General features: G+C 43.3%; 1 protein-coding gene and 1 long non-coding RNA gene across 2 annotated transcripts; both read left to right on the top strand.

The window, feature by feature from the left end:
• Positions 1–6,477: 6,477 nt before the first annotated feature.
• Positions 6,478–7,861, top strand: LOC308280828. The gene is made up of 4 exons (XR_013961785.1): positions 6,478–7,167; positions 7,370–7,444; positions 7,647–7,688; positions 7,799–7,861. It is a non-coding gene; the product is annotated as an uncharacterized lncRNA (long non-coding RNA).
• A 769-nt stretch (positions 7,862–8,630) lies between these two features.
• On the top strand, positions 8,631–12,385 carry LOC308280830 (piggyBac transposable element-derived protein 4-like; the record flags this gene model as incomplete). Its single annotated transcript, XM_080755150.1, has 2 exons — positions 8,631–8,762; positions 10,674–12,385. Exons 1-2 carry the CDS (start codon positions 8,684–8,686, stop codon positions 12,383–12,385), a joined length of 1,791 nt encoding a protein of 596 aa, XP_080611276.1. The 5' UTR covers positions 8,631–8,683.
• Positions 12,386–12,724: the final 339 nt, after the last annotated feature.

Below are 12,724 nucleotides of genomic sequence, written 5' to 3'. Positions count from 1 at the left end.
ACTGTTTGGATTCTGCTATACATTTACAGCAAGGGCTAACAGTGTAGTGTAGTCTTGCCAGTCGCTACGTTGGACTAAAATATGCATATACCGAACTAATTTTCCAAAGGCAAAACTACGCCGCATCAAGGGGTTTATTAGGTAGGCCCTAAAAGTATGTCCTTGAGCGCAGCGGAATTATTTTGGGTTAAAACTGCTTCCGGTTTGATAGTTCCGGCCGTCTAGAGTGGTTTCCGCTCCCGACCGGATCAAACCCTGAAGTGTGAAGGGATTCCAGGCTAGGACAGGACAGGACAGGACAGGACAGGACAGGACAGGACAGGACCATCGGACCACCCAGAGGAAGGATACGTTCAAGTGCACACAAGCTACAATGTCTTCACCCAGCCATCGCCATCGCTCTCTGTGTTGACTTGTTTAACCCATTTAGGGCCTAGAATTATTGATTATCGCTCACAGCGTGGCACCGAGTGCCGCGCTGTGAGCTTGTAGATCTGCTATTTTTGAAAAATCGTGAAAATTTGAATTTTGTCCCGATTCTATAAGTGTCTTTTGAATCCTTCTAAGGTTTTGTTGAAAAACCCTATGTTTCTATGTCAGCAATCTGGCCAGCCATCATCAAAGAAAAGGTCCTTTTCACTCAACTGGGGCTCAGTTGGTCTGTTCTTGAGAGACTATACTATGTCAGTGGTTCTCAAACCTTTTCATGTGAAGGACCCCCAAAATGACATGTATTTGGCCACGGACCCCCATTCAACATATTTAGTTCCAGGGACCACCCAGAAGCAAAATTTGAGTTACAAACGTTCGATTTGAAAATACATATATTCAAAGATTTGCACACATTTTTACGACTTTTTCAAAAATAGCAGATCTACAAGCTCGCAGCGCACCACTCGGTGCAGCACTGTGAGCTTGTATATCTGCTGTTTTTCACTGGTTAAAGCATTCAATAATTCTAGGCCTAATGTTAGGAAGAATTGCGCTGTCTTCACTCAACTTCAAGTGACAAGTTAAGGTCTTTTAATACCTAATACTAAAAGACAATGAAATGGGAACATTACATTGTGAAAATGGCTGATCTACAAGCTCACAACGGCTTGCAACGCGAGGTTTTTTGAGCTTGAACCACCGCACTAGAGCCCCTATTCTGATTTGAACATTAACTAAACTATACTATAATATAAAAACTGGCCACACATTGGTCAACTTGTCAAATAATAAAAGAAAAATGCAACAATTGTGAACATGTTGAGAACCGCTGCACTAAGAGCCCCTATTCTGATTTGAACATTAACTAAACTATACTATAACTAGCCCTTACCCGTTCAAAGATATGAGCTCCAAAATGATGTGCAGTGTGTGGGTTATGGGATGTGCACTGTGCACACAGTATATGAGGGATGGAAAGTAACTTTAACTGGTGCTTGCATGATAATATGTAGGAGCGTCAATGTAAGAAACCCGTTTCGTTTAATGGCTACAGAGATACTGTCCCCCCCCCCAGCCCGCCCGCCCACCCGCCTGCACACACACCCGCCTGCCTGCACACACACACACACACACACACACACAGAGCTGGTTAAACATTTTGCCTCAAGCTAGATGCAGAATAGATGTGCCTCATGCTAGATGCAGAATAGATAGTAGATACACCATAAAAATGCTAATATACAGCATATGATTTGTGAAAGTGACAAACGGGCTTCACAGTTATGTCAGGTGTGTTCATATGCTTATGGTGATGCGATTTCAGATCAATTGCTCCAGCCACTGAGGAGAAACGCTGTTTCAGACAGACAGACACTCAGACAGACATTCGCAAAATTATAGTATAGATATAAAAACTGGCCACACATTGGTCAACTTGTCAAATAATAAAAGAAAGATGCAACAATTGTGAACATGTTGAGAACCGCTGCACTAGAGCCCCTATTCTGATGTGAACGTTTGGTGAGAACAGCTGATCTACAAGCTCACGTTGTGATGTCCTCTAAATCAGTAGTTCTCACACGTTCAAGACTCTTTCAAAGATGTTCAATACAAGCAGACGTGTACTTTACAGTTTATTTTATCAGCCAACGTATCTAAAATGACTAAAGATTCTTTCCTGCTTTTGATGGATTAAGTGATTAAAGCCTACTTCATGCTTGTACGTACAGTATGATGAAAATGATTATCTCTGCTTGGCAGAAAAGCACGGGGGAGGAGTTACAGTATTACACCAAATTCTGGGCCCCCCATGAATGATGTTCTTCATAGGGGGAGGGGGTTTAACCCATGTAGACTGGGAACGCATTATTACGCGTTATTTTGTGCTTTAACTATTGAAAAATAGCAGTTATATACAAGCTTGCAGTGTGGCACCGAGTGCCACGCTGCAAGCTTGTAGATCTGCTATTTTTGAAAAATCGTGAAAAGGTCTTTCTGAATATTTCAAATCCTTGTTTCTTTGTCCGTGGTGCTCAAACCTTTTTTCATGTTAAGGACCCCCAAAATGATATGTATTTGGCCACAGACCCCCATCTCAAAATATTTACTTCCAGGGACCCCCCAGAAGCAAAATTTGAGTTACAAACGTTCGCTTAAAAAAATACATACAGTGGGTTACAACATTTAGCGTCGCCAAGTCTAAAATGACACCTAGAGGTGTCAAGAGGTGCCTAGAGGTACCTCTGTCAAACACGCCTCCAAATTCTTAGCCGCGCCCCCTAGAAATGTGATATTTTATTTCAACGTGTAGTGTGGCTGTTCAGCCACGGGGTGGCGATTCTTCAATATGAGTCGACTATTCGAGTCTATTACTTGTTGGTTACTTGTTATCTCTACCTGCATTGTGAGCTTGTAAATAGTTTCTTTTCAAGTTATTTTTGCACTCAAATTGTAATTATTTGTTTAACCCATTTAGGCCTAGGATTATTGACTGCTTTAACTATTGAAAAATAGCAAATATACAAGCACATGTAGATCTGCTATTTTTTTTAAATCATGTTTTTTTTTGCAAGTCTTTGAATATATCTACTTAAAAGCGAACATTTGTAACTCAAATATTTGCTTCTGGGGGGTCCCTGGAATAACATATTTTGAGATGGGGGGTCCGTGGCCAAATACCTGTAATTTTGGGGGTCCTTCACATGAAAAGGTTTGAGAACAGCATGATTTCGATTTTAGAGGAAGGATTTAGAAGTCGGGTCAAAGATCGGGTCAAAGATATTCAAAGACTTGCACTCATTTTCACAATTTTTCAAAAATAGCAGATCTACAAGCTCACAACACCTCACACTGCAAAGTGTTGTGAGCTTGCAGATTGGCTATTTTCGGCAAATACTTTAGGTGTGGAGGGGAAAAAAGAGCATACTAAGCAGTAAGCACAGAGGTTGAGGTACAAAGGGTTGTGGGGGTCCCTGCTGTTTGGGACAAAGCAAAGGTTTACAGTTGAAACACTGATGGAGTGGAGGACTTCTTAAAAAGAGTAAAACAGTACTTGCTTTTAAATAAACGTATTCAAGAGGACATACCGGTACATGCTTTTAAGCTACTTGAAGTACAAATAAAAGTAAAAGTACTCAAGTACATTTACTCAGTTACTGTCCACCGCTGGCCGCTGGCTGCTGGATGTCATAGCACCCCCTCCCCTGCTGCATAACAGTGCAGTCTGTCAGACTAACCGAAAATGTATTATTATTAGCTATTATTTGTGTTGTTGTAGGCCTAATTGAAACCCAGAAAATAGCCTAAACTGAACACATAGTGATCTATTAGCCCAAACCTCATTTGAAAAATGTCAGGAGTATATGAAAGCCTTTTAAAAATGTCTATAGCATATTGGCTATAAAACATTTATTGGTTTATAGACAAAACAAGACAGACAGACAGAGAGACAGACAGACAGACAGACAGACAGACAGACAGACAGACAGACAGACAGACAGACAGACAGACAGACAGACAGACAGACAGACAGAATAAACAGTCCAGTGTCAGTCCACTGTTAGACTGAAATAAATCATGTCCATTATGAGCTTGCAGATCGGCTATTTCGCTTTTTTTCTCCAGTGCGTCCAGCCTCCTCTTAACACATCCTGTGCCAAACTCGTTCCTGAACGAGTTAAGAAAAATAATGTACGTGTGCCAGAGTTATCTAACTCGTCCCTGAACGAGATAAGCTTTCCACTGGAATCCACCAGATGGCGCTCCTGTGCAACCTATGAGTGAGGGTCCATGTGCTTGTAACATACTGTAAACACTAAACCACGTGATCCAAATTGTTATGTTTCTGGATGTCATCTCTGGGTCAAATAAACTAAACAACAGTGGTGGGTCTTTTCTATAGGATCAGTAAGGAAAACAACACACGTGGCTGTGTTCTATAGGTCACTTCATGTAAACATAAGTCACACCACCCAACACTATAAATACTGCACTCACGCCCCCAACCTGTTGATGGGAGTAGGTTGGCATTGAGAGACAGAGATACAGAGAGAGAGAGAGAGCATTGAATTTGATTTGAGATATTGATTGAGAGAGAGTGTGTGTTTGTGATTGACTGGTGTGGTGACCGTTTGAGAGAGAGAGAGGAGAGAGAAAGCGAGCGTGTTTGGAGCGATTGAGGTGAGACTTGCGAGTGTTTGTGTGTGTGTGTGTGTGTGTGTGTTTGTGTGTTAGCGTGTTAGCGTGTTAGCTGTTGGTGTTACTTGGTGGTGGTGAAGGAGAGGAGGGAGAGGTAGTGTGTTTTTTCGTCTGTCTGTACTTGTCTGTCTGTTTGGTGTACTGTGTTGTCTAAAAAAAAAAAAAAAACAAAAAAAAAACGTTCCGTTGTCTGTTGTCTGTGTGTTTTAGTGTACTGTTCGTTGTGAGGGCGAGGAGGAGTGTTTTTTCGTCTGTCTGTACTTGTCTGTCTGTTTGGTGTACTGTGTTGTCTAAAAAAAAACAAAAAAAAAACGTTCCGTTGTCTGTTGTCTGTGTGTTTTAGTGTACTGTTCGTTGTGAGGGCGAGGAGGAGTGTTTTTTCGTCTGTCTGTACTTGTCTGTCTGTTTGGTGTACTGTGTTGTCTAAAAAAACGTTGTCTGTTGTCTGTCTGTGTTAGTGTACTGTTCGTTGTGAGGGCGAGGAGGAGAGAGAGGGAGAGAGGAGTGTTAGTGTAGCAGTAGCCTAGTTTTAGTTTATATCGGGTGTCGGGTGGGATTGGATTAGTTTTAGTGAGTTTAGTTTAGTTTAGGGCCATGCCTCTACTTTCCAAAAGACGTCGCCGGGGTCCGCAACCAGGCAAGGGACAGCCAACAATCCTCCAACTGTTGAAACGCCATATTGACGATGACACAGACGAGGAGGTAGAAGCGGAGCCTGTTCAGCCACGTACTAGTGGCAGGACGGCGACCGTACCTGGACGTTATTGCCCCCAAAACCCCGACAGCGATGATGATGATGATGATGATGTTTTTGATGATGATGAAGGCCCCTATGGCGAGGGAGACTCCGAGTGGAATCCCCAACAAGGAGCGAAGCAGGCTCGTTGTGTGGACGACATGGGTAAGAATTGAAACGTGAAATTACATTGTGTTTTATCAGTGGCGTCAGTTCAGAAAAAGGTATGGTATGGCAACATGACTGGTGTCTTGCACGCCGCTGAGCGACAGTGAGCGGTTGCTGCCGAAAGTCGGGGGGACGAAGATGGCGAGAGCAGCTCTCAGCGTGTCGAGAGCAGCTCTCAGCGCCATCTTCGTCCTCCCGACTTTCGGCAGCAACCGCTCACTGTCGCTCAGCGGCGTGCAAGACACCAGGGGGTCCGCAGCAGTGTGCCGACGGGCCGTTATTCCGACACTAAAACTATAACCCTAACTCTACCCCAACCCTAAACCTAACCTCAGTAAACCTTACCTCAGTAACTAACCTGCCGACGCTAAGTAACTAACCTGCCTTACGCTAAACTAACCTGCCGACGCTAAGTAACTAACCTGCCTTACGCTAAGTAACTAACCTGCCGACGCTAAGTAACTAACCTGCCGACCCCCAGCTGCATACCCCTGCTGTACCCAGGCAGGGGTAAATGCAAACAGTCAAATAAAAGTCAAGGAAGCACAGAAAATGTCTTTGCTGCCTATACAATCAAATGTATTTTATAACATATCAGTCACTTGGATCCTAAGTAGGATTTTGTGTTCATCATTCATCTTTTCTTTATTTTTTTGTGCCAACATGCACAAAACGTACAGTTTCTTTTCCTGGCACAGATAAATGATGATGATGCTGCTGCAGAAATGCAGTCAAACAAACTTCCTATAAAAGGAAACTCATCTATGCTGACTTGTTTCCATGTGTCCTATATTCAATTCATAAAACAAGAAATAAAAACACTGCACAACAGGCACGTGCACACAGACATCAAAGGGGGCTATATCTGTATGTAAAAAAAGTGCCCTCTCCAGACCATGAATGCAGTTTTCACTATGAGAAATGAGAAATGAAAATGCCCCTCTTTCCATATGCCATACATGAAGGCAGCATTCAAGAGAATTGCCTTGTCCAAACTCTCCTGAACTTGAATGCAGCATTTTATGTTGAAAGAATTGCCCTCTCTGTGTAGAAATCCATGCTGTTACACCACATCTCCAGTATTGACTTGATTATGCTTAGTTCAGTGTGGTATCACACATCTAAAATAGCAGACCTCCAAGCTCACAAGTAAAAAAGTGCCCTCTCTCCAGACCATGAATGCAGTTTTCACTATGGTGAAAGAAATGCAAATGCCCCCTCTTTCCATGCCACACATGAAGGCAGCATTCAAGAGAATTGCCTTGTCCAAACTCTCCTGAACTTGAATGCAGCATTTTATGTTGAAAGAATTGCCCTCTCTGTGTAGAAATCCATGCTGTTACGGCACATCGCAAGTATTGACTTGATTATGCTTAGTTCAGTGTGGTATCACAGACCGAAAAATAGCAGACCTCCAAGCTCACAACGCGTCGCGCAGCGACACGTTGGAGGTCTGCTATTTTTTCGGTGTGTGATACGTCTGCTATTTGTGATATTTCCAACAAAAGGCCTTTTTGAAATATCTAACATTCTCTGCACGTCCCTGCTGCAAACCTATACATTTTCAGATTCTGAGGAGGAGGTGGAGGAGAGAGGAGAGGAGCCTCGCCGGGCAAGAGTTGAGTCTTCCTCAGGTATAGTAATACAAATAACAGAAACCATCTTGCATTGCACTAGATAAAATCACATTTCTGTTGTTCAAATGTATGTATAATTTACATCAAAGTCATGGACCACACAGATGCATGCATGACAGAGCATGATGCTGGGGTTGAATATATATTTTCCTAATTTATTTTCCCTTTGTCCCCAATGGAAAATGTTATTTGATTACAGAGGATGATGCAGAGATTTTCCTGACTCAGTCCAGGCATGCAGGTACTCGCCGGGCAAGAGTTGAGTCTTCCTCAGGTATAGTAATACAAATAACAGAAACCATCTTGCATTGCACTAGATAAAATCACATTTCTGTTGTTCAAATGTATGTATAATATACATCAAAGTCATGGACCACACAGATGCATGCATGACAGAGCATGATGCTGGGGTTGAATATATATTTTCCTAATTTATTTTCCTTTTGTCCCCAATGGAAAATGTTATTTGATTACAGAGGATGATGCAGAGATTTTCCTGACTCAGTCCAGGCATGCAGGTACGTACATACAGTAAATACAAAAACCATCTTGCATTGCAGTAGTCCACTCATGTAGTTTACATTTTGTATATACCTTTTCCTAAATGGGAAATAATTTGTGATTACAGAGGACGCAGAGGGGAGTGGGATTGTCCCTGCTGACCAAGGGCCATCTCCGTCCAGCCATGCAGGTAAAAAAAAAAGCCATCTTCCACAGCAGTAGTTCAGGGATAGCCTAGGCAACATTAGGCACAGGTACCAACATTACCAAAGTAGATGCATTATAGGATAACTGCATTTGACATATGAGCTTATTCAGTCACTCAGATGATGGCTAAATGTCTAAATAGTACGTTGATTTGATGTGCATGATTTTTACAGACGCACACTGACGGGACTGGGACACTGATGGGATGGGATGGGATGGGATGGAATGAGGGACACTGAGATGGAATCAGAGCCATGATTTTATTTCACTGGGGTTTCAGACACACTGATGGAGGACCAGCCAGGACCACCACCTTCTGCTGCTGCTGTAGTCCACTCATGTAGTTTACATTCTGTATATACTTTCTTCCTAAATGAGAAATAATTTGTGATTACAGAGGACGCAGAGGGGAGTGGGATTGTCCCTGCTGACCAAGGGCCATCTCCGTCCAGCCATGCAGGTAAAAAATAAAGCCATCTTCCACAGCAGTAGTTCAGGGATAGCCTAGGCAACATTAGGCACAGGTACCAACATTGGCACACTGGCAGAAGTGAGAGTTCAGTCATGCAGTTTTCAATTGGAAATATGACATTATGTGGTGTCATAATCATTCTAAATGTTGATATGCACACTGACTAATATCAAGAAATGAAAAATGGCACTTCATTTTGATGTGCATGATTTTTACAGACGCACACTGACGGGACTGGGACACTGATGGGATGGGATGGGATGGGATGGAATGAGGGACACTGAGATGGAGGGAGAGCCATGATTTTATTTCACTGGGGTTTCAGACACACTGATGGAGGACCAGCCAGGACCACCACCTTCTGCTGCTGCTGCTGGCCCATCTGTTCACCGCAAGGCTAAGAAGAAAAGTGGTGAGAACTTTTTCTGCTCATCACACTGGATCTCACTGCCACATAATATGTCCATCCTTATTCTGGCTTTACTTGCAGCATGGCAAGGCCATAGAGGTCAAAATCATTTTGATATCTGTCAATGTAACTTCAGTTGAATCACTTACAGTTGAAGTCTACAGTGTACCACGTCTGTTCACAAACAATAGCCGATCTACAAGCTCACAACTTGTCACAATGTGATGTGGCGTGAACTTGTATATCGGATATTGTAGGTGAATGTTCTCTACCAGAATAGGGATGCAGAATAGGAACAGTCCAGTCTAATGATATTCACAATTGTTGCTCATGATTTGGGGGAAATGTTTACATATGTACGTACAGTAATATGACATACAGTTCTAAAAAAGTTCTAAAACTTGAAGTACAAAGTTATTTTCAGTCAGTTCTAACCAAAATGGCTATTATCTCAACGTTTTCCTTGCAACATAATCACTAAATTATCGTCACTGTCGGGCAGAAACCTTGCATCTCCAAGTTTCAAATGTGTACGTCTTTTGGTAAAGAAAAGCCCTGCTTCATCATACAAGACTGTCGCACAAAACTAGTGAAAACAGCCGATCTACAAGCACACAACGCCTCGCAGCGCGAGGCGTTGTGTGCTTGTAGATCGGCTGTTTTCACTAGTTTGGTGCATTGTATAGATGATAAATACAAAAGGAACGGTTTTGGACATACAAGGTTTCCACCCATCAACGACGATATGCTATAAACATAAGGTGCTGGGAGTGAAAATTATAATGTAGGGGTGCCTTGTAACTTCAGTTGAATCACTTACAGTTGAAGTCTACAGTGTACCACGTCTGTTCACAAACAATAGCCGATCTACAAGCTCACAACTTGTCACAATGTGATGTGGCGTGAACTTGTATATCGGATATTGTAGGTGAATGTTCTCTACCAGAATAGGGATGCAGAATAGGAACAGTCCAGTCTAATGATATTCACAATTGTTGCTCATGATTTGGGGGAAATGTTTACATATGTACGTACAGTAATATGACATACAGTTCTAAAAAAGATCTAAAACTTGAAGTACAAAGTTATTTTCAGTCAGTTCTAACCAAAATGGCTATTATCTCAACGTTTTCCTTGCAACATAATCACTAAATTATCGTCACTGTCGGGCAGAAACCTTGCATCTCCAAGTTTCAAATGTGTACGTCTTTTGGTAAAGAAAAGCCCTGCTTCATCATACAAGACTGTCGCACAAAACTAGTGAAAACAGCCGATCTACAAGCACACAACGCCTCGCATCGCGAGGCGTTGTGTGCTTGTAGATCGGCTGTTTTCACTAGTTTGGTGCATTGTATAGATGATAAATACAAAAGGAACGGTTTTGGACATACAAGGTTTCCACCCATCAACGACGATATGCTATAAATATAAGGTGCTGGGAGTGAAAATTATAATGTAGGGGTGCCTTGTAACTTCAGTTGAATCACTTACAGTTGAAGTCTACAGTGTACCACGTCTGTTCACAAACAATAGCCGATCTACAAGCTCACAACTTGTCACAATGTGATGTGGCATGAACTTGTATATCGGATATTGTAGGTGAATGTTCTCTACCAGAATAGGGATGCAGAATAGGAACAGTCCAGTCTAATGATATTCACAATTGTTGCTCATGATTTGGGGGAAATGTTTACATATGTACGTACAGTAATATGACATACAGTTCTAAAAAAGATCTAAAACTTGAAGTACAAAGTTGAAAATTATAATGTAGGGGTGCCTCGGATTAAAACAAATATTTATGGGGTGCACTGAGACAAAGACGTTTGGGAAACCCTGACATACATACCACATGAATGAAAACAATATATATATATATATATTTTATGGTAAATGTATTTCTATGATTTACAGTTGGTGGCAGGCCCAGAAGAAGAGATGCTTCCGAGTGGGTTGATGAACGCAGCTGGAGCCCCAGGCAGTTTCCATTCACTGGACTTCCGGGCCCTTGTGGGAAAGCAGCAGATCTTCTTTCAGACAACCCAGTCGACTATGCAGAGCTGTTCCTCGATGATGAGTTGCTTCAGCATATTGTAGACCAGACCAACCGCTATGCTAAACAGAGCATCGACGCACTGGCGGCAAAGCTGGCCGACAAGCTGCCATTTTCAAGGGTCCGCGCTTGGACGGAGGTGACAGTGGTGGAGATGAAGACATTCCTGGGCCTACAGTTTCTCACAGGCCTTGTGTGGAAACCCACCATCGAGAGCTACTGGGCCACAGACGAAGTCATAGCAACGCCATACTTCAACAAGACCATGCCCCGCAACAGGTACCAGCTCATTTGGAGGTTTCTGCACTTCAGTGACAACATGGAGATCGACGGAGAGGACAGACTCCACAAAATCCGCCCCGTATTGGACATGCTGCTCCGGAAATTCAAGGAGATGTACAAACCTCACCAAAACATCAGCATTGATGAGGGAACACTCCTGTGGCGTGGACGGCTGAAGTTCAAAGTCTACAATCCGATGAAACCCATAAAGTATGGGATAAAAAGCTACGTGCTGGCCGACTCAAAAAGTGGTTACTGCTACGCAATGAAGCCCTACTGCGGCATCAAGTCTTCCCTGATGGACACAGTGAGCTTCCTGATAGAGGGCCTGGAGGGACAGGGCTATCGTGTCTTCCAGGACAATCTTTACAACAGCGTTGAGATGTCGCAGCTCCTCCTCAGTCACAGCATCCACTCGTGTGGCACACTTCGTGCGCACAGGGGAGAACCGCCATCCATCCGTGAAGCGCAGCCGTCTAACCTGAAGGTAGGGGAAACAGTGTCTCGCCACACAGATGATGTCATGGTCCTGGCCTGGAGGGACAAACGTATAGTCCGCATGATATCCAGCTTCCACCAGGATACGATGAAAACTGTTCAGGTGAGAAAAAAAGGGCCAGAAGATGAAAACGGCAAAATCACGTGGATCACTGTCTCCATCACAAGGCCTCTCTGCGTGTGCGACTACAATGACTACATGTCGGGAGTTGATAGGATGGACCAACGGATTTCGTATTATCCCTGGACCAGGAAGACGATCAAGTGGTCATCTAAATTTGTAGCATACCTTATGCAGATCGCCCTCGTCAACGCCTTCATCCTCTTCAGGGCAAACAACGAAGAGGACAAGACCTGCAGGAACCTGAAGAAGTTCATCATGCTCGTGGTGAAAGCCTGGACCAGACCGAAACCTGATGAGGCTGAGGAAGCAGAAGGTCAAGAAGACCCATGTGATGTCCCACCTGATGCCCCAGCTGCACCTGCCCCCACCTTCCGCAGAAGGTCTGCGTCTGCCCCTGCTGCGTCTCCCCCTGCCGCGTCTCTCCCTGCCCCCCTTGGCCCCACGCCTAGGGGACCTCGCAACAGAGACCCTGAGACCAGGTTTGATGTGGACTTCTCAGGTCATGTGTTGGAGCAGATCAGACCCACCGCCCGTCAGCAGCAGCCTTATCGTCCCTGCCACGTCTGCAGCCACCAGGGTGTCCGGAAGGAAACGCCGTTTGTCTGCCCAGGCTGCAGATATACAGCCTTGTGCCCCTTCCCCTGCTATTTCCTGTACCACCAGAGGTGAAGAGCTCTTTGTACACACACACAGACACACACACAGACACACGCACACACGCACACACACACGCGCTCCGGAGGGCGAAGAAATCATTTTCTATTATTTAGCACCTTTGAACATTGAACCTTGTGATTTATTTTTTCCTATTTATTTTGTTTATTTCTATTATTTAGCACCTTTGAACATTGAACCTTGTGATTTCTTTTTTCCTATTTATTTTGTTTATTTCATTATTATATGGTAGTGATAATGGTGATAATAATCTAGGTCATATATAATTTTTATAATATAACAAAACAAAAATATAACATACTGTATGGATGGATTATTGCCACTATTATCACT

This window comes from Nannobrachium achirus, assembly GCF_963921795.1.
Source record: "Nannobrachium achirus genome assembly, contig: SCAFFOLD_160, whole genome shotgun sequence".
Taxonomy (NCBI): domain Eukaryota; kingdom Metazoa; phylum Chordata; class Actinopteri; order Myctophiformes; family Myctophidae; genus Nannobrachium; species Nannobrachium achirus.
Note: the sequence above shows the minus strand (reverse complement) of the source record. Positions and strands in the feature narration are given on the sequence as shown.